The 22,709-nt window shown below is 41.9% G+C and overlaps 1 protein-coding gene across 1 annotated transcript; it reads left to right on the top strand.

Annotated features, from left to right (window-relative positions):
* Nucleotides 1-1,966: 1,966 nt before the first annotated feature.
* IGFBP3 (insulin like growth factor binding protein 3) lies at nt 1,967-18,048 on the top strand. Its single transcript, XM_065052138.1, has 4 exons — nt 1,967-2,617; nt 6,378-6,607; nt 9,255-9,374; nt 16,381-18,048. Exons 1-4 carry the CDS (start codon nt 2,233-2,235, stop codon nt 16,504-16,506), a joined length of 861 nt encoding a protein of 286 aa, XP_064908210.1. The 5' UTR covers nt 1,967-2,232; the 3' UTR covers nt 16,507-18,048.
* Nucleotides 18,049-22,709: the final 4,661 nt, after the last annotated feature.

Here is a 22,709-nt window from a genome sequence, read left to right as displayed (position 1 = left end):
CAACCTGCGACCTCTTTTGGTCAATTAACAAAATGAGCAAGAGGACAAAAGAAGGCTGAAAAGCCTTGGTACAGTCACCCATCAGAGCATTAAGCACAGGTAATCTCTCTTCCATCACATCTTTTATTTAATTTTCTGAGGAAAAGTCTCTATATACTCTTACACCATATTTCTCATACATCAAATAAGATATTTTTATCCTGCTATGTATGGTCCCCCTTTCAAGATGATATCTGAAGCATATCATTACTAAATAAAGAACAGAGAAAACAAACTGAATAATTTATTTGAATTATCTAAAAAGATTTGTAAAAAGTGCAGTTTTCAAGATTCACAGTATCATGGCCAGTACCTTGAGCAATAATGTATATATTCCACTCTTCCAATTGCATTTAGACACATGAACAGCTGATGAACTATGGGAAGGTGAGCTTCAGTGTCAATGATGAAGGAGTTGAAAACAGAGCAGTTGTCCATTCCTATGGCAGAATATATTTGTATAAGCCAGTATCTGCAAGCATTCTTGATTTTATTTTGCACAAGGAGCAGGCTCCTATGAACAAAACACCATATATATGTCTACATATACACCTCACCATTGCTTTCTGGATGAGCTCGTAGGAGAGCTTCAAAAGTGATGGTCACGTATTTTGGCATTGCTAATTCAGATTTTCTCAATCAAAGTTAAGCCAAGTTAACAGGGGCAATGAAATAAGCCAAGCAGAACAGGGGCAGAATTTGCAGTGGCAGAATACAGACACATGCATTGTGCAAAATCCACATAAGGTTTCGCTGTGGGGTTTTGTTTGTTTTTCTTTTTTTCTCCCTAGATTTGTAAGGATATTGCAATGGAAACTGTTCTTACGGAGGGAGGGAAAAGTTTAAGAGTTCAGAAAACACTTTAAAAAAGATATAGTTGTGGAAGGCACATCCACGAGGCTGGGGCACCACATGGACCGAGTCCTGTGCCAGAGAGCAACATCTGGCGGGGGGGGGGGGGAAAGAGCGCGAGAGAGCGATAGCTGGCGCGAGCGTGTGCGTGTGCCCATACACATTTCCCCCCATCTTCTTAGGAAATGCAGCTGTCATGTGAGTTGTAAGCTGGTCCCGAGGCATGCCCTGAACCTGCCTGCGTGCGTGTGTGTGCGTGTGTAAGCAAAGGCAACGCCTCCTCAATGGTCGGGGCTTTCAGTCAGACCTAAAGCAGACAGGATTGTAGACGGGAGTCCTAAAAAGGACACTCTCCGCGAGCTTTGCCCGTGTCTCCGCTCCCGGTGCCAAGGCAACCCCCCCCCCCCCCCCCCCTTTCTTGAAACAAAAGGCAGCTCTCACAGAGCCGTAGCCCTTACAGCTGATTTCTAAGAGGTGCCTGTAAACCCTCGGCACGGCCGCACCTCCCGGCATCGCCGCGCCCCCCAGCCCCCCGCACCGCCCGCCCAGGCTTCCGTGACCGAAACCTGGATTTGGCGAGGGCCGGCGCTCCCCGCCGCTCCGCGCCGCTCGTTATTCATGGCGCGGGGCGGGCCGGCAGCCGCGGCGCTATATAGGGCGGGGCCGGGCGGTACTGCGGGACAGATGGGTGCAGAGTGGCGGGCAATGGTGGTGGGTAGCAGACGGCAACGAGAATAAAACGAAGGGAATATTGCTTTCTTAATTTATTTTTTTTCCTTTCTCTATTTTTTCCTATTCACCTGCACTCTTTCTCTGTCTTTGCTGAAGCCTTTTTGGACCAAGTTTTCTTCAGACCGTCTGGGCTTGGCTTGTTTTTGTGTTGGTTTGTGGGTTTTTTTTGGTTTCCTTTTACAAGGCTTTTTTTTTTTTTCTTTCCCCTGAGTGTTGTGTGTGGTCAAAAAAAGTTAGCGTCAAGCCAACTGATAGAGGCGAGGGGAAAAAGAAGGAAAAAGTTGTCTTTGTTGCTAGCGGGCTCTTACTACCTTTATGTGATTAAGGGTAGGCGGCTGAAGAAAGGGTAGACGTGCGTGTGCCGGCAACGCAGCTCTCCTGCCTGCCTGCGCTTGTAGGGCTACGAGTGACTGGTGGCTCCTCTCCCCGCAGCCCCATCAGAGGCGGCGCGGACTGTGCGCGGGCTCCGCTGCCCTCCGCTCGCGACGGCCGCGCTCCTGCGGGCGAGCGGCGGCGTGTGCGTGCCCGCGCGGTGCTCTGCCCGTCCCGCTCCCCGGCCGGGGGTGCGCGGGGGCGCCTCCCGGCGGCCCCCCCCCTCTGCTGGTTGCCATGGTGCCGCGGCCCGGCGTGCTGTGGGCAGTGGCGGCGGCGACGCTGGCGCTGCTGGTCCGGCGGGCGGCGGCGGCGCTGGCGGGGCCGGTGGTCCGCTGCGAGCCCTGCGACGCGCGGGCGCTGCAGCAATGCAAGCCCCTGCAGCCCGACTGCGCCGAGCGGGTGCGGGAGCCGGGCTGTGGCTGCTGCCTCACCTGCGCCTTGCGCCCGGGACAGCCCTGCGGCATTTACACCGAGCGCTGCGGCGCCGGCCTCAGCTGCCAGCCGCGGCGGGAGGAGACTCGGCCACTGCAGGCGCTGCTGGAGGGCCGCGGGCTCTGCACCAACATCACGGCGGGCAGCAAGCTGCGGGCCTTCCTCCTGCCGGGACCGCACGCTGCAGGTAAGGAGGCTGCGTGTCGGGGTGGGAGGTGAAGAAGCATGACGAGATCGCAAGCATGTGTGCTGCTTTCTTTTCTTTTCTTGTTCGCTGCTTCCTTGCCTTTTTTTTTTTTTTTAAAGTTAAAAAGTTGTACGCAGCAGGCCGGGAGTGGAGGCGCCGGCCGGCTTGCAGCAGACCTGTTCCTCCGGAAAGGCCCCTCGCTCGCTGCCTGGCGGCTGCTGGTCCGCGGGGGGTCCTAGAGCAGCCACGTAGCCGAAATGGTTTTGAAGGCGGGGTGCTTTTGCCAGAGGAAAGGAAGATTTACGTCATATACATTTGTTTATGTATGTGTTTTCTTTTAAGACCGATACTAAGAAGTAGCTCCTCGCAAAAGACGCAGAGTTGCTAGCTTTAAAAAAAAAAAAAAATTGGGGGGACGGGGAGAGATTGCATGTTGCTCTTGCGGGTGCGTGGAGCTGCCAGGCAGCACAGCCTGGATGGAGAGAGCGTGAAACCGTCGCGATCTGCCCACAGTGTTCCTGGAAAGAGGCTGCTAGAAAACTTCAGAGTGTGGCCTAACTTCTGTGCTGCAGCATGGCTAAGTCAGAGGAATGCTAAGCACAGAGGGAAAAAAAAAAAAAAAAGAAAAAACAAAAGTAAAATATTTCCTTGGCCTGGGAAGGTGGTTATTCAGAACAAAGCATTTGCACAGTCGTATTTAAGAGGACATTGGTTTTTTGCCTGCACTGCAAATAAATCTTTGGTCACATGAGACTTTCCCTTACCTTTTACATGTCTTGTAAATGAGATGTTCACAGAGTGGGTTTTGTTTTGTTTGAAGAGGAAGGGATGGTTGGAAAAAGTTCTGTTAGGCACGCACATTTGGAAACTTGAGAGGGAAACTTGGGATTCAGATCAAGAAGGCACAGTCCCTCTGTGCAAACATTTCATTGAACTATTTGCCAACCAACAGCAAGTATGTTAACATTTATTTAATAAAAAAGTGTGTCAAAAGGCATTCCACTGCTAGCATCTTTAAAAAGCCAGGAGTCTTTTTGCTTGGTTACAGTGACTCTTTGGCTGGCCCCTCCTTAGCTGAGGAAGAACCAGTGCTCTGGCTAACTCGCTGCTGTGAGAGTAGGAGATGCCTTATAATAATTACTTCTGCTGCTCCTTAACTGTGACAGTTTGAATGGCAGAGAGTTCAGAGGTTCTCACTGAAGTTTTATATCTCAGTGGAACATGGAGCAGCTTCCTTCATCATATGAATTTGGCTCCACATATTCATCTTTTACATGAATTGGAAACAAGGGGCGTCCTCTCCATACTTGAGAGTCGGTGCTTTTTAATGGAGGAGTACTGCTGGAGAAAGAGGAGGGTGAAGGTGGAGCTGCACTGTGCTGAAAATCTTTGTTTTCAGCCTAAATAGTCAAAATGCCAAATTTGTGTTTTTGCATTCTTGGCTGAGGGAGAACTTGGATTTCGAAATCAGTAGGAGGTTTGGTTTCTTAAAAAGTGCAAAATAGGACTCTTGCAGTTCACATTCAAGGAGTGAAGGTTGCAAACCTGGGGTGCAAGAAGGAATAAGTATGCTGAACCTGTGTGACATGTAATGCCCTCTCTCATGAGGACCACTCCACTTGGAGCTCTAAATCCAACACTCCCTGGTACATGCCCCCGCCCCTCCCTCCCCAGCAGCCTCACATGATCTCCCTTGCACACAGCGGGGTCCTGCAGGACATGTTACACATTGGGTATGTTCCTTGTTCACAGAAATTGCTAGAAGTTGGTATGGGGTGGCGTACATTACAGTAGCTTCTTAACAGTAACTGTAGTAGGCCACTGACTTTCCATTTTTTTGGGGCACTGAAGTGTTAAGCAGTAGTGTGCGTGTGCAACGTTTCTAATCTGGTTTTTAAAAGAACAAGTAAATCTCATAGCAATTTTGTTTCTCTTACAAGGGTGTAAAGCTAACATATAGCACCAAGTTTTGTGAAGCTGAGTTAATGAAATATGGTTTATAGTTTAAAATGTGGCATTGTGACCATTGCAAATGGAAGTGTATGAAGTGCTTTTGAAACGCGATGGTCTACCTAAACTGAAATGACCAGCGTTGTAGTTATTTAATGGATATTAAGAATATTTTCTACTTGTTTTTAGTAGAGGAGGCAGTCTCATGAACTGGATTGACTGCAGAAAATGTAGTAGGCATAGTATTTATATTTAGGAGATTCGGGTTTATAACATTGTGTTCATTTCTTGCAGACTTCATTGAGTATGTTGAAAAAAAAAAAAAAACACCACTGTTAAAAAACGGGACATCAAACCACCAAAAAGATGTACAAATACCACTGAGAGACTGAGTTAAACCCACAAAAGCCAGGAAATTTAGACTTAAGTCTTAAACTTCCTTAATCCATTTGCACTGGGAGTTGGTCAATTATGTCCATTGCCAGCAGTGGCTACACAGAAACCACCAGTACCAAGATGTTAACTCGGGTTATTCTTCCTCCTTCCCTGTTCATTGGCAGTGCCACTGTACTGCCTCTGAACTATTTAGAGTCGATGGGCTATCTGAACATGGGCTTTCAGGTTTAGCACAGGATTTCTTGGCTTTTGTGGTTTTTCAATGAGCCATCAAGTACAATTTTAATACAGATTTCCAGGATGTTCTGTGCATGTCAGTTATCACTGTGCACTCCCAATATGGTTTCCTTAAAAAAAAAAAAGTGGCCAGCAGCCAAGGCAGCATCTAGTGGGAGTTAGCTGCTTAGCTGATAGGAATATCCAAACTTGAAAAATTCCATGGAGGAAATGCAGCCAGTTACAGTTATACTGCGGGAGTCTATGTAAGAGGGAGAAATGCAGTGTGGACAAATACCTCAGAAGGTGCAAGAACACTGGGCTTATGCAGTATTTCAGAAAAAATGTGCTTCTTCTGTATTTTTGTGAATGGTAGTTTAAAGAGAAAATATTTTTGAACCTCATAATGAAAGCAGATATTTGTCCTCTGACAAAGTTACAGAATGAATGGCATTTTTTGTCCAGTAGCTTTAAAATGTACTTTGTACACCTAGAAATGTTTCTGATTTTAATAGCAGAAGAATGAAAATGTGCTTTTTACTTTCCCATTCTGTATGTTGAATAAAATTAAGAAAGTATTAAAAGTAACTATCTAGAACCATGAAACTCAATGTGGTTAAACTTTTTGTATTAAATCCTCTTTAAAAATAAATAAATAAATAAATAAATACCATCCTGGGGAAGGCAGAGACAGACTTACTACAGTTGATGAGTTACCCAAGCGAGCTGCGTTTCACTGAAGTTGATTAGATCAGCTGTGGGTCAGCAGTTGCAAAGGGAAAGGCTCAGTGCTCCTGGCAGAGCTGCTGCAGGCTCTCACTGCGCCACCCCACACACCTGCCCCCTCCTGCCGGCAGGCTAACCTGCAGCAGACACCCAGGGGCAAGAAACCGGGGCAGTGGTGGCTTGCAGCAAAGTAGAGTTAGCCAGCTTTCAGGTGTTGGGCAGTCACCACGGGTGGTGCAATGATGTACCTTGTGAGGCTGCCAGAAACAAGGGGATGCTTCAGTTACAAGAGTTATTGCTTGGCAACGAAAGTGCTGAGGCGTGCAGAATGCTAAGTTGTTAATCTTTTTATATATTGCCATTTTGTAAAGGAAAATTAAACATGTAGACTGATCTAGTGGCTTGTTGCCCTCCCAGATGCAGCTGGCAGTTGATTAACATTGTTTCTTCACTGTATTTATTTTTCTTGAAGGAAATTCCAGTGATTCAGAAGAAGATGACCGGAGTACCAGCAGCCTAGAAAATCAGGCCGTCCCAAACTCTCATAGGGTGCCAGATTCCAAATCTCATCCTCCACACATCAAAATAGATATCATCAGGAAAGTGCAAGCCAAAAATACGCAGCGCTATAAAGTGGAATATGATTCACAGAGTACAGATACACTTAATTTCTCTTCTGAATCCAAACAAGAGACTGAATACGTAAGTACTTTTGTAAATTGAAAGGCATTTCCCAGCATGTGAGTGTGAATGCCTATGCATGTTGTGCATAGGACAAGATAAATTAACTAAATAACTAAGTGGCGGTAATTTTAGCCATTTAGGGTATTCTGGCTGTTTAACCAGTAAAACTATTGGATCCACAAATGGAGACAATCAGCAGACGAAGCAGATCATATTCAGAAAATATGGAGGCCTAATGCAATAATGTTTACATTGATACGAGTATGATTTTCACTAAGTCATTTCTTAGAGAGGGAAAGTTCTTGTTCATCCTGTAATTAAACCTGTCCCAACTCCACTCACACAAATGTGTGTTAATAGTGTCATAATTAAATTTGGTTGCAAACAGCATAATTGTATTGCAATAATGGAAAAAAAGATGTTTCATATTAAGTGTAGTGGCATTGTGTTCACACTCCATGGCACAGATCACAGGAGATAAACTGGGGTTGAGGATTAGGATTTTGACTGATCAGCCATTGTTTGCATGATGTGCTTAACACCACTACCACTTGCAGTCATCATTTGGTGCCATTGCCTATATGCAAAGGCTCACCACAGGAGCTCACGAGCTGCTGTTGCTTCCTGTCAACTGTGCCCAGTGGATTTGCAGGGTAACTGAAGTGTGGTGAACCTGAGGGGAGAATAATTCTTGTTCCTGGACATCCTGGCTGATAACCTGGTGGTTATCCTTATGCCTGTGCCAGATGGCCTAAAAAAATACGTCTGTATATACTCTGACTTTTCATCAAAACAGTCATGATGAAACCAGACATGGCTTCTGATCTGAAAAAGGTGGTTTTGGAACCTGTATGAGGAGGAAAGCTGTGTCTGAAGAGAATGTGGCCTCCAAGTTAACACAGCAAGGGTGGTGAAGCTGCATGTTTTGTTTCTCGCTGGTGTCCAGCCACCTAGTAAAAACACTTCAGTATCTGCCTTCCAGCATGTCCTCCTCCCAAAAATGTGAAGTAAACTGCCTACAGTAAAAGAATGAATTTTGGTAGCTCTGAGGGAACAGGGTCCTGGTCTTAGCTAGGATGAACATATCTTATATGTGGTAGGTGGGCCTAATGAGAAAAGGTGCACTGTCTTACCAAGGCTGCTGGTGTCTGTAAGAACCAAAAATAAGTCCACTGAGGAAAGGAGCCTTTGTCAGCAAATGTCCTTATAGCTGTGTCTGCGTGTTGGCTCTTGATACTGATATCTCTTACTTTGGAAGCATGCTTCAAAATAATAATTAAAAACCTGCTGATCTTTTTGTAGGCCTAATTTGGGACTATGTCTTTGAATGTGTGTGATTTGCAGTCAGCATGTCTGAGCAGTTTCATTTTTTTTTAAGGAACCACCAATAAGAGCAGCAATTTAAAGTGCATATTTAGACCTTGTGAGATTGATACTGAAAGAAAACATATGAAAGCAACAAGGAATGTCTTTGCTAACCAGGAAAATAAATTTTAAACTCCAGTAGAGCTGTGGAGTCTGTATGCTTTCAGACACTCACATGAAAGGCACTTTACATGAGCAAACTATTAATATTACCACTTGAAAGTATAAATGTCATTACTTCACTAATTAAAAATTGCACCAGATGAGTCTTTATGTTGATACAGCAACTTAAACATTTTAAATCCATGCAACTGTGCAAAGAAGTTTTTTCAGGTCTCCGCTGAAGAAGCGGGCTGGTGGGCTGAGTCAGTAATGTGCCCAGACAGGAGTGTGGCTAAGCACAGAGTTTGTAGGCTTTGACTATTGAATCCAAATCCCACTGCTGACACTGACTGCCTTCTTGGCCTCTGGCAAAATGTGAACTTTTCCACTTCTGGTTTTCTGACTGCAAAGTGGGGCTTGTAACACTTCTTACCCTGAAATGCTGCATTGAGAAATAATTAGTTGGTGCTTGAGACATGTTCTTAGAACTGCTTCTGGAAGTTCTTTTTGGCTCATTGTCCTAGAGTTGATGCTCTCTACATTGTTGTCAGCCTTTTGCAGATGGAGAAAGTGAGGCAAAAAGTGGCATACTCATCTAATGAGAGTCTTGTGTGCAACTATTCCTTTGCATGGCAGCATGTGTTTGGTCCAGCTGAAACTGAGAATTGCTGTCCGAAGTTCTAATATTTTTATATATGTGGATACGATATGCCAAGCAACTTGTTTTCAATTAAATCAATTTCATTTAAGCTTTCAAATCCAGCAGAATCATAAAAATCAAATGGCATTAGGGAAAATCTACCAAGTGGTGTATTTCCAGTTGCGTACCTTCATGTTTTCCCACTTGGTGCAAGGCTAGCTTTTCCAAACCTAACTTATGTTATATATGATTGATTTATGTACTGGTTAAGCCTTCTTGTAGATATATGCAGGCGTGATTTGAACTGGAAATGCCAGTCTGTGCTTCAGCATAGTGTAGGGCCTTCAGTGTTTAGAAATTGGTTTATCCTGAATAAAGCAGAAAGCCAGAATTTTATCTGTGAATGGTCTGCCTTTTGACATATCCAGCCACCCCTTTGTTCTAATAGATTTGTTTATGTTTCGGATTCTTGCCCTTTCAAGATTTATTAACTCTTGTGTAAAAGACAATGTTTGGGAATAAGCCTTCATCTGTTTTCTAAAACATGCTTGTTAACAGGGTCCCTGTCGTAGAGAAATGGAAGACACTTTAAACCACCTAAAAATCCTGAATGTCTTGAGTCCCAGGGGTTTTCATATTCCAAATTGTGACAAGAAGGGGTTCTACAAGAAAAAGCAAGTAAGTACAGTCTTTATCATGTCAATGAATGCACTTCACCTTTTTAGCATCTTTGCTGAAGGATCTTGCCAGCAAGGTGCATTATGTATCATTTTACAGAGAAACTAGTTCCTTTCCAGCTTTGGGACCTGATCTGATAGTGCTGAACCTTGTCAAGTGGGGACAGTGTTTTTATTTTGTGTTGGTCATGACAACAGATTCATTTAAGAAACTTCATACCTAATCACACATGGGTTGGCCGGTGTCCTAGATACTAATGCCCTTTGGTTTAAAAAAAGCAGTGCCTCAATAATAACTCACAGAGCTAAATGCTGCAGTCACCATATGACTGCAATAGATCAATGCTTTGAATTGTAAATAGCGGCTTGAGTGTTCCTAGAAGAACTTCACTGGGTCATATTACAAAAAGCAACTTGAGAAAGGTGTATATCTGTCCTTTATGTGCTACACAGATCGCTTCCAAAATCCAGGTCATGTTATCATGAAAGTGATACATCTAGTAGTTACTCTGTGGTAAGGATGGCTTCTCACCCCTCTGGGGTTCTAGGGTTATGACCTTTATTGACAAACGTAGAACTAAACTGCAGGTATTCATGCTTTCTTTGTGTTGGGTTGAGCTATGGCAGCATTCTCCATTCAGTGCTGCCCTTGAAGCCCATTCAGGAACTTGGAAAAGAGCAAGACCTGCCAGGTTCTTTGCTTAGCGTGCACATGACATCTAATGCCAGTGTTTAAGTTAGTGACCTGCTTCCAAATGTGTTTCTTGGTATAATTCCAAAATTTTCTGAATTCAAAAGTTTCAAGATTTTCCTCCAGGCAAACTCTCAGTAAGGACGGATTTTGTTTGTGAACCATCTTGTCTCTTCCATTTGGATTTATACAAATCAGCCTCTCTGGGAACCAAAGGAGAGGCTGGCTTTGTGTTACTAGCTAATGCAGTTCATTGGTTTGAAGTGAGAGGTCAACCTCCAGCCATGCAACCTGATTTTAGGAATGGTGTCTCTCTTTTTTTTGGCTTCCAGCATTCTTAGAAACAGTCTTTCCCTTTCAGGTATTCCCTGGAGGTCTGCATTAAGCTGTCAGTGTCAGGTGGAGCATTTGCAGTAGGGGTGAATATTCCAGCCTTTCCTTCTGCCATAAGTCTAGCATTGGCTACACTGTTTGACCTCCTTCAGTCCATGCTGCTGAGCTTGTCTGTGTTCCCCAGCTTTTTACCCAGGTGGTGGCAACTCCCAAGCAAGGACAGAGTTTCTTTCTGTTGTCTGAAGTTTTGAAAAACCCATGTCATTCATGTCCCACTGTATGTAAGCCAGCAGAAAGCAATGGTCACATCTCATTCTGCATTTGTTCAGAAAAAGATGTCAGACTGCTATGTAGTGTGATACTGGGATCATGTTTTGTGCCTGTGCCATGAAAGTATTTGCTTAGCTGCTTTACAACAGCTCATCATTTAACTGCATTCAAGGCACACAAGCATACTGTAGCCCTTTTAATTCTCTAGGTGTTACAGAAAATCACAGATTGGTATTTACTTTGTTCAGTAGAACTTATCTTCATTGGTCATCAAACTCTGAGGTTTTTGCATTGTTAGCAAAAAGGTGATGGTTTGCATGCAGTCTCTGGCATGTCTGTGTAGTAAATCTGATCCACAGTAAGCATGTATTAAAGTGCCTTACTTTAAAGGATGACTGTACATTGATGTGCAGTCATAGATCTGCCAGTGAGGCAGAAAAAAAGGAAATACAGATGGAAAAAAAATAGGAAAGACAGATAATATGCTTACCTAGTCTTTGTTCCTAGAAGCTGATTTATGAGAATAGGGTGTTGATGTGGAACAAAGACATACTTCTGCCCTCTGTGGTATCTGTGCTGCCTGGAGACTTTCAAACTGATCTAGGAAAGTTTCATGTACTATGTGCAAGAGCCCATCCAGTCAGCGAACATAGAAGATTAAGGGGCAATTTCATATCTGGCCAGCCTTGTCAAGTTCTGTGACAATTTAGACAGGTCCAGTGGTTTTAATGGTAGTTCGAGACAACTTGGGATCTTGTAGGAAATGCCCACAAATGGAGCCCACGTCACTATATATATGTTAACGTGTAACACAGTTGGAGTGCTTCTCCGAAAAATGAGCCTAAATCAACCCTGGGAACAGGCCTTCACAGGCAGGGCTTACAGAGGCAGGCTGTTTCTCACACGAACAAAGTACAAACACAAAATAATGTATTTTACTTGCTCTTATAAAATTAACTCTTAGAAAATAACATCAGTTTGAGAAGTCAGTGAGTCCTGCCAAAAGGCAATGCAACAATTGTGTTTGTTAGGTTTCTGTTTTGGAGCATCAGCATGTAGGCACTTTACGTGCTGTGACTAGGTGTCTAATGCCATTAGCAGAATGTATTTATTTCCTTCATTACTATTATTGGCAGCATTCAATCTGTAATTCAGTTATATTCTATTGTGACAACAAAATTCAGAACAATATGTTACAAAATAGTAAATCGATCAAAAAATGAGCATGAGGTAGGAATTTTAAATTCTGGAAATGGCTGCCAAAACCACTGCCTAGGATGATAATATAGATATATGTGTGTCACAGTTTAACCCCAGCTAGCAATCACAACCACAATAGCTGCTTGCTCACTCCCCTCACCCAAATAGGGGAGAGAATCAAAAGAGAAGGGAGAAGCTTGTGGATTGAGATAAACAGAGTTTAATAAAATAACAATATAGTACTAATATACCACTACTACTTATACATATTTAATGGAAAATAGAAAATAAAATAAAAGATACTCAATGCAATGCCTCATGAACTCTGTCTGCACTGAGCAGCCAGTCCTGGGAAGTGAGCACCCTGGTCCCGAACAGCTGACCCTGAGAGGAGAGAAAAAGCCAGAAAGGCCTACAGGTCCACTGCAAAACAGCAGGATGGCAAAAGGCTGAACTTAAACTCCTCAATGGAAGTCAACTGGAGCAGAGCAGGACTGGAATGGGTCTCCATTTCCTTTTCCCCAGCTGGAAAACCTGACTCAAATATAAACCATGATGCTAATGGCAGAAATATTCTTATTGATCAGTCTGGATGTCAGTCAAGGTCTGCCCCATACACCCCTTCCCAGCTGCCTCACACCTGGAGGCAGAGAACTCAGAAAGACCTTGGCTTCCAGGCAACAACTAAGATAACAAGTAGCACTTACATTCTTTTTGCTCCAACTCAAAGACATTGGAAAGTTACCTGAGAAAGAACATTAATTCTGTATCGAGCTGTCATGTCCTTCTTCTCAAACCAAATCCAAACAATGACTGTAGTAGCTATGCACAAGAAAGTTTTCTAACTGCATGAAGAAAGTTAATTTGCTTTCAGTCAAACCAGCACAGTGTGTGATGGTAGGAACCTGATAAATTATCATCACCCTGGAAAACTTACTCAGGAGGCACTTCACATGTTAGTATATTCTGCCTTCCTGTCAAGTTGAAAGCAGTTATTTTTCAAGACATTTGTGGATATCTAGAAATTGACTTTTCAGGAACAACCATATGGAGTAATTTGCATATGTGAAACAAGGATGTAAATTATTCAGGGTATAATGTGAAAAATATATAACACCTTGTGTTTATATATGAGCTTTTAAAAACTCAAACCTATTAAAATTCACAATTATTTGTCTTAAGAAATCATACATGTACGGTTGTACTATTCAACTGGGGTATATAGGTATATTTTTATGGAATAAGTTGATACAGGCATGTTTCTGCCTCAAGCATGGAAAAAAAAAGGTTTTGATGAAGTTAGAATTATTATATGGGGCAATTAATAGAATTGCCCCGTATTTGTGTACTGGAGCCAGATACTCACTTAAATGTGCGATGGCATTGTTCCACTGAAAACAGAGGTGGGCTTAGCGGGAGCCAGAATGGCCTGAGGTATATGTCAGTGCTGTCTGCAGTCTGTTCTGGGAGACCACAGTTGTAGCTCCATGGAGATTTCTGGGCTGACCAGGAATTCAATGGGATACCATATGCTTTGCTGTGCCCCACGAATGCCTCTGTGGCACTTTGTGGAAGCGAGAGGGGCAGGTGGAATGGAAGCTGGCAGCTGGTGTTTCTTATCAGATGTTATTACTGACTCCACTGCTTGGGCAGTTTTCCAGCTTTCTGGACTTGTGAAGTCATACAGAAGAGCTGGGCAGAGCCTTGAAATATGTCTGAAGTACAAAATTCAGATGCATAGATATTTTTTTTTTCTATATGAACTGTGCGCTGCTTCTGTAAGGCATGCTAGCTAGCTGCTCTGTCATAAAAGCATCACTTTTGAATCAGAAATGCTTTGCTGTTGAGCAGATAGTAAAAAGTTGCATATTGAGAAACGTAAATTGTTTCCTCACAGAGTGTTACTTCAGCTGTAGAGCAATCTAGGGGTTTTGTTTTCCAAATGGGTTGTCTAGAAGAGATAAAAAAATATTAGTAGTAGGAAACATGTTCCTTGCAGACTAACTTTGTATTGCAGTTAATTCTGAAAATTGATTATACAACTGTAAAAAGCAATCAAAACCTCCAACAAAATGAGATAACTTTAATTGATCTTTTGTTTTAAGGTGATGCAAGCCTATGAATCAGTATGTTGTGTAACATGCTTCATATAGTACTTCTAAAAGGGGAGGCTGTGTTACTATTATTAGCAGAAGTGTAGTTTCATTGCCAGAGCACCAGGCTGGCAGCCAGAAGTCCTGTGCTCTAATTCAGGCTCCATCTGTGACTACTCTCTTGGGCAAAACAACTCAAAAACTGCTGCCTCACTTTCCTTTTCTGTAGAATTTAAATTGTGCAAAGGCTGTTGTTTGTGAATTCCTCAGTTTTGGGCCTGAAGAATTTAAGTCACTAAATGTTAATACCACTTAAGCTAGAGTCCAGTCCAGTTGCCACCAAAATTGGAGGAAAATTTCCCGTTGACAACAGTGACCTTCATTCAGTCATTCATGAAAATGCTGGAGAACACATGCAAGCTGTAGTCAGGCTTGTGAGACAATAAACATAAGTTGTAAAACTTATGTTTAAAGACTTAGTGCAGAAAACCAGCTGAACAGGTAACTAGAACTCAAATGCAGCTAACTACGTAGTTTAGCAAATTACTAATGTAGCTATTCTCTCAGTAGATTTGAACTTCTTCACCCCCTCCTAAAATAGGATGGTATGATAAGCTTGATCTTGTTATCCTGCTGCCATGCATTTGCATAGGGCTAATGCAGAAGGCGCACAAGTTCAAAGAGAAGGTATTGTATTATTTCTGCATTGGGTTTGTTACACAAAAATATATCACAAGAGTAGATTAACGAACACTTACAGTGATTAACGTTACCTCATTTGCTCATAAATAAACAAGATGGAAACTTGTTCAGAAATTCGTGTCTAATGTGTGATCTGCTCCCATCTCACAAGTGTCTAGTCAAGACTGTCCACCCTCTTCCATGCTGCCACAATTTAATTGGCTCGGGGGCCAGTGTGCTGGTGCAGGCTGTCCCAAGAGTGACCCATATTTGCAGTTCTGTCTGAAATACCACCATTTTCACCTGGGTCCTAAACTAGACACAGAAAGGGTCAGGTACTTTGGGCAGCATGTGAAGCCCAACACTTGATTTATGGTTCCTTGTGTACCTGCACATGGAAGAGGCAGTTGTGGAAGCCACTGCCATATCCACATGGGAGACACCTATGAGACTCTGAAGAACAAACAGTTGTGTGGTAGTGGCAATGTTTACCTGACTTGTACCAGCCTGAACCTCTGAAATACTTGAATTGCTGTGAGTGTGATCCTGGAGGCAGCACTTGTTCTGCTTGCGTGATAGCCTTTACGGTGTTGAGGGCCGTAAGTGGCTTCAGTCTAGCCTATCTTCCTTCATGTTGGTGATGAAACAGATGGAAACCTCAGTCTTTTAAAAGCTAGATATATTTGTGTCATTGACTCATTTGTAAGTCTGTCCTGGCTAAACACTCACTTCTGTTAGCATTTGTTGCAGCAAATCCTGTATCACCAAATCTTAAAACTTGAGCTGATGTGGAGGTTATGTCTTGGCAATGAGGTTGACCATGGCAAAGCAAGTGGGGCAATCTATGTCCTGGAGACATGTCTTTCAAGTAGGTGAAAACCTCACAGGGTCCCAGAGGTTCGCAGTATGTAACTGTGTCCAAAGTTGCATACTGAATACAACCTGCAGCACGTCATGTCCTTCAGTCTAGTTGTTACCATTCTTGGTTTACTGGGGAGAGCATTGCTTACTTAGTACATACTAGAATTTATGATGTAGTTTTACTGCATTACTGTTTCTAAAGAAGTTCAGTGTCATTGCCTGTCTAGTCATAGTTTCAGGTTAGTCAGCATTGCAGGCAAATCCACCAGACAACTTCTAAAGCTGACATAGGTTATAGAGTAGGATATAAGCAACCTTATTTGTAGGGAAATATACATGTAAATTCTAGTACACCTAGCAGTTGTTGAAGTGGTAACTCCATTACAGAAGGATTATATATCTGTTAATAAATGTCAACTACAGTATTGAAATTCTTCCAGCAAACAGATGCAAGCCAAGGGTGTTTATTGTACAATAGCTATCTTTGCCAGACCTGTGCTTTAGCACAGAACAAATCTGTTGACTTTCTTTTCCAAAGATGGGTTGCAGTTGTCAGCCTGTACTGTTGTAAGTAGTCCTGGTATTCAAAGGGGGCAACTGTGCTGCCTAATATTATAGGGAGTAGTTAATAAGGCTCTTTTCTGGTAGTTCTCAGAGCAGTTTTATTATGGAGTAATGAGACCCAAAGGGGTTGACGGGCAGTGGAGGTAAGCATTTATTCTAATACTTTGTAGTGGTAATAAGTATTCTGTTTGGTTCTGTCAGATGTAGCAAGCAAGTGGAAGTGCAGTTCTCAAATAAGCAGGAATCCCTGCTATATAACATTTAAGAGCAGAGAACACAAAAATAACACAAACTGGGTCTTTTTTCTGTTTCAGTGTCGCCCATCCAAAGGCCGAAGGAGAGGTTACTGCTGGTGCGTGGATAAATACGGACAGCCGCTTCCTGGGTACGATGGGAATGGAAAAGGAGATGTTCACTGCTATAACTTGGAAAGCAAATGAGGGCTGGATGCCAGCTCTTCTGGCATCTGTGCGTGGCCGTTGGACTTCGCAGAGACCTTGGAGGGGCTGGGCACACACTGTTGACTGAGTTGCACGTGGAGTGATGAGCTCTGCCTCCTGCAGAGAATGGGGAGTCGCAGTCCCTGTGGATGCTGCGGCAGCTGCACCCTGCCACCAACACACGTCAGGCTTCCTGTGGGACGTGTAGGGAGCTCTGAATTCCCATATAAACCTGCACTATTGATACCCAGAGAGAGAGAAAAACAAAAGGCACTTCAGAATAGAATCAGGGAGTCTCCACTGGCTTTTTAAAGTATGGCCTGTGACCAATTTGATCCCGAAAGATACTTTTTTAAAAGAATTTATAGATTGTAAGCTTGTAAAAGTATTAAAGCAAAACCAAATCAAACAAACAACAAACAAAAAACTCAACAGTAACTGAAAAAAGCAAGGATTTAAAGGTTAAACTTTTTGTACAGGTCTGACGGGAAACTTATCTTCACGGGTAAAAAGTTTTATAAAAATCTCAAATTTTTTAAGAAATGTACTTCTAAAAGAAAGACATGGCTATTTTTTCTGTAAAAGTTAGTATGAATATTCTGTTAGTCTGTATTTAATATAATTTTTGTAAAAATAAACTTTATTTAAATGTAACATGAATACCAAATACTACACAATAATTCTAGTGTATACTTCTGTATACAAAGAGAAAGTAAGGGTATGGAATGATTTACAAATACGTATAGATCCATATGCATACACATGGACTTACTCCAGATAATAGAATTCGTGGAGTGAAACCAATGTTTCCAGAAGAGATATGGTTTTGTTATTAGAAGTAGCTACAAATACCAAGATTTTTTTTAAATGATATTATTTTATTGGTATTTCTAGTGTACCTGTCACTGAATTATGCCACTGGAAAGGATAACAGTTGCACTGAAGCTCTTGGTAAAGCATTCTTTAGTCTGTCCTTTGCTTCAGTTTGTGCAACAGGGCTTACATTTCCTCCATTTCCTGCTCAATATAGAATATTCATGGCCAAAACATTGCTATTACAGTAGCACCCTTTCTATTTGCTTATTTATTTTGAAAAGCTGTATCTATTCTGTGTTGTCTTGGTACACTCAGCTAAAGCACATACTCTGCCTGAGGAACTCCTGTTCAAAACAATACTGACAAGATGGGGGGATTGTGGACTTGGGTGTTGAGACCCACGTGCTTCATTTATGCTACACAGAATTGCTGCTTGCTTTCACTTTGGTAGAAATGATTTGCCTGCATCTAAGTATATAATAAGAACCATTGTGTTTAAATATTTAAACCAACTGTCTGCCATGATGTTATATGTTCTTTTAATCAGAAGAGAAGTGATTTGATTTTGTTCTGGTATGTGATGCTTTCAGATGAGGAAGACTTTGGCAACATTTTTTTTTGAGGCTGATTGTTTACTGAACTTCATGACAAATTCTGTGTGACAATGAAATCTGGATAAGGAAAAGTGGCCTGTGAAATGTAACATCTCTTTGGAAAGTTATGCCATATTTTGTATATGTATTTATTTATATATTTTATATAAATATTTTATATATTTATATAAATATATAATATATTCTTATATATGTCGCTATAAATGTTTGATGTCACTGTAGAAAAAAGGAACCATCAACACTGTAATTTCCTGGTGGGTTGGGAACTCTATGACTAAGGGGAGAGGGTTTCCAGCTGATGGGGCCAGGGGTTGTGCTGATGGAGGAGAGGTTGTGGGGCTGAGGAGCTCATTCCTTTCCTGCCCCAAGAATTAGAACCACTCTTCCTGCCAGCAATGGCAAATGTCTTGAAACTCTGACATGGTAAAGTTTGGCCATGCAGCTTGCCAGGATCAAGACAGTCAATCACCATAAGTCAGGCGTTTAATGCCTTACCCTGAAATGTATTAGCTGGACAGCCCTGTGTGTGTTGTGCATATCTTCTCAATTTCTATCTAATTAATTGAGTTTGCATCATTGTCAAAATTGAAAATTTTTTACCTTAGAGTAAGGAAAAAAAGTATATGTGATACTTACTCCAGGCTAATAGAGATTTCCTGACAGATGGTTACAGAAAGCTTTGTGAGGGGAAGATTTGTTGCAATATTTTTACTGCTAATGCAAATGTAATGCCTGCAAAGATTTGTTGGCAAAAAATAAATGCTGGGCCCTTTTTTTTTTCTTTTTTTTTTCAAAGCTGTAAACCAGTTCCTTTCAAATAATTTCACAGAGGGAAGAAAGTTATATATACACCAATATTTGGGCATGTAATCATAGATATGAAAATAAGAGTTGGATTCGTGAAAGTGAGTTAGTATTTTGTGAGAGTTTTTTTAGTTTCTATTTCATGAGCCTTCTGAAAAAGAAAAGCAGCTTCTCACTAAAAAAGCTGCCTTGCAAGTTACATTTTGCTAGCATGCAAGAAATGTTTTAACAGCCTGCAGCAGTATTTCTGATTGGTGTATTTCGTCGAGTTTTAAAGAGTTTTATCTTTTGACCTACCATTAAAAAGAAATAAACATAGAAGTTAGCTAGTAAAGGTCCTTAAGTGATATTAAATTCTCAAATACGTGCAGAGCACCAAACGTCTTTTTTTAAAAAAATACATCTCAAGGAATTCAAACAGACTCAAGCAAGCAATCTGTCACATGAATTACGTAAGAAATTGTATTCTGCTCCTTTAGTGGTACTAATGGTGTTCAGTATGTAATACAAAATATGCAGCCATAAGGAGGGGGAATAAGAAGGGGAGGGCATGGTTGTGCAAGTTGGTTTGGTTATTTTGCTTCCAACAGATGTCTTTAAGACAAAGACTGTATAAAAAGTAGCTAAAAAAACCCCACAAAACCCTCACTCGTAATTTAAAGCTTCCCCTTTTTACTCGGTTGCCGTTTAGACATTTTTTTGTGAGCACAGTTGCTTGCATTGTTGTCTTATCTGATGTTCTTGGCACCTGGCATTCTTGGCATAAAATGCAAAGTAACATCATTTACCCCCAAAAAATTCACTCCTTAATCAGCGGTGGCTTTTTTTTTGTTTGGTTGGATTTTTTTTAAACATTCCTATTTCTGTGAAGACGGGTTCAACTCAATGGACAAGTTATTTGCCATTCAAAGGTTTTCCTCATGGCTATGGGGTCTAGGCTGCAATTCAAACAAGTATTTGTGATCTACAGCCAAGCAGCAGAATGTGGGGAACAGGAAGCAAATGCATGGCTCAGTATCAGTTCAGGGGATGATTTCCGTGTATGCACTGCTGAGAAATGTTTCCTGTGAAGAGCTGCAATGAGTGCAGCACTTTGGTTTTGGTGACAGAAATGGAACCAATGCATTAGAAAAACACCTTCCTGTTTTGGTGCCTTCGCTGCCTTCAGCTCAGATGGTCTGTGGTGGTGGGTTTTTTTTTTTTTGAGTGAATATTTGGCAGCTTTTTTCTTATTTATAACGAGCTCTTTCAAGGATCTCAGGTGAAACATTATGAAGTCAGAAAAATCCTTGAAACTGCTAACATTATTTACACATCAAATATTTGCATAGGAAGGCGATACAAAAGCTTAATGTATGTACCGCAAAAGTTGCTCATTTCATTTTATGTATATTTTGTCTCCAGATGCTACATGGGTGCCATATGTAGCTCAGATTGATGTGGTAACTATTTATTTTAGCCACTGTAATAAATAGTTGCATAAATCCCTATAATTGACCAGTGTGCAAGTTAAAACTGCCTTCAGGCAGCTCTATTATCTTTCGAACTATTTGAGAGAAGTTCCTTTTTTTTAATAGACCTGCTGTGCTATAGTCTTTTGAGCTCAGAATATCCTTTTTGACCTTTTTGGCATGCATGCCCTTCAGGGCATAATGTTAGCTATTTGTGCACAGGAGAAGGAGGCTTCAATGAATACCAAAACCACAGAATTAATTAGTTTTTAGTACAGTCTGAACTTTTTATGACTGAATTCTCTAGAAACCTTAACACAGCATAATTATTGAACTGAGCCCTAAATTTAAGGAATGGTTTTACAAACCTTTTGGGAAATCATATTTTTTTGTATCTCTAGTCACTCTCTAAAACACTGTAAGCAAGGATAGCTCCTCAGAGATTTTACATATTAGCAATAGGAATTATATTTAAAGTATGAAATGCTGAGCAATTTTCCTGGATGCCAAAGCATATTAGTATTCAAAATGAAATGTTTATATAGGTAGCTGTTTTATATGTGGTCCTGCTGTGCCGTTAGGAGCTCTTCACATCTATTTATTTCAGAAGAAAGAAATGCTTCCTGCATTAGAAAGGACATATTTTTCTTCCCCTACTCCCTTGTTTTTTTCTGAGGCATCAAAAAATGAGATCCAAAAAGGATATCAGAGAATTCCAAGGCCAAACTTTTTATGATGTCAGTAATGCCTTCATCCACAAGTGTGCAAAATTCATTTTGTTAAAGCCTATTAGAAGTCTTTTGGTATGTCTGGTGGACCTGGGTATCTTCTTCCAACTGGAAAGTATTTAACCTTCACTTGATTTTGGACTCTTCATCCTTGGAGACAGTCAGAAGCCATCTGGATATGGTCCTGGGCAACTGGCTCTAGATGGCCCTGCTTGAGCAGTGGGGCTGGACCAGGTGACTTCTAGAGATCCCTTCCAACCTCAACCATCCTGTGATCCTGTGAACCTGTCAGAATGTGGTAGCTTGCTGTCTGGAGTTCCAGTGCATGAGATTGTCTACATTATACAGTACATTGATTGAGATGATGTTACATTTTTTTTTCTGCTAAAAAGGAAATTTCCTGATAAAATACATGTAGTACAAATTTGTTGTTCATCAGAAGTTCTAGGTTTAAAACCCTTCCAATTTTGCAGCTGTAGAAGCATATACACCAGCCTTAGAGAAAATCCTGTTGTAAAAAAACTTTGCTTTTGCCCTGTACATGTAATTAAAACATGCAAATGATTTCAAGGCTGAAAGTTGCAGCTGAAAAAAACCTGGAGACCAGGTATTAGCAGAAGCAAAGGGTAATGCTGCAAATCTCAGTTTATCCTTGCAGAATGCATGTCCTGCTGCAGTATGTATCCTGGCTTTCCACTTCTGCTGACCTATCCAAATTCCTTAAGAGCCTTTCTGTCATGGCTAATTTCATCCCATTGGTCTCTCCATGAGTGAGGATAGAAAGAAAGACAGCAAAGTTATTGCTGCAGAGAGCAGCTGAGATTTCCTCCAGAAAAATCTGTGAAGCTGAATAAAATACTATTGAGAAGGACTGCTTCCCACAGCCACATGTGGTAAGACCTTCCAAAAGTGGGGTAGCTAAGGGACTTGCTTATGAGAGCTAGGCTGAGTGTGCTATTGCCTCACTCCCTGCAACTGGGGAACAGAGGCTATTTTTGCCTGCTTATGCCACACAAAGAATATCCAAGGTCAGACTTGTTTCCTACGTCTGCTACATATCATGTAACTTGCACCCAGTAAAAAAGACCTGACTGAGCTTGAAGAGTTGATTATTACTTTATCACTGGGGTGCCACAAGCAACCATCAGCCCTCAGATCCTTCCATATACTTCCACAGCTGCTGTTACCCTGCTACCAGTGACATGTTGCTGCTCTTCTTTTCTTGTTCCCTTCCTGAGGCTAAATGGTGAGAGCTCAGCTGCCAAAGCAGTGATAAAAAGAAGCCAGAGGCAAAAAGAAAATATGGAAGAAGAAGATGATACAGCCAGCATTTGCTGTAGGTCTCCAGAGACATCCCACACCAAGATGCTTTTCTAAGGAACCTCAGCATCAACACATCAGCTCATTGAACTAGAAAGCACCATCAGTGACAGAGACAAAAAAAGCACGTAATCACTGGCATAATTAAGCAATTTAAAACCTCAGTGTAGACACGAATGGCCTGCTCTTTGTTAGCAGTTGGAGGAGACTGAGAGCAGGAGGAAGTCTGCCTGTGCTGTGTTCTACACGGTGGAACTGCAGCAGGGAGGCTCTGCTGGAGTAGCTGTGCCTGCTGGCCAGGCACTGTCCCTGTTAGGAAAGGTAAGAAAGCAGCAGTGAGCCAAGCACGTGTGCAGCTCTGCTTTCCCCTGTGTGCCCTTGTCTCTGCTGGTCTGCCCATGCTGCCACTCAGAGGTGATAATCCAGCACAGAGTCTGAAAAGGTGAGCAGAAACTTTTGCAAAATGAAAC

This window comes from Columba livia, chromosome 2, assembly GCF_036013475.1.
Source record: "Columba livia isolate bColLiv1 breed racing homer chromosome 2, bColLiv1.pat.W.v2, whole genome shotgun sequence".
In the NCBI taxonomy this organism is placed as follows: domain Eukaryota; kingdom Metazoa; phylum Chordata; class Aves; order Columbiformes; family Columbidae; genus Columba; species Columba livia.
This window is presented reverse-complemented; position numbering and strand designations above follow the sequence as displayed.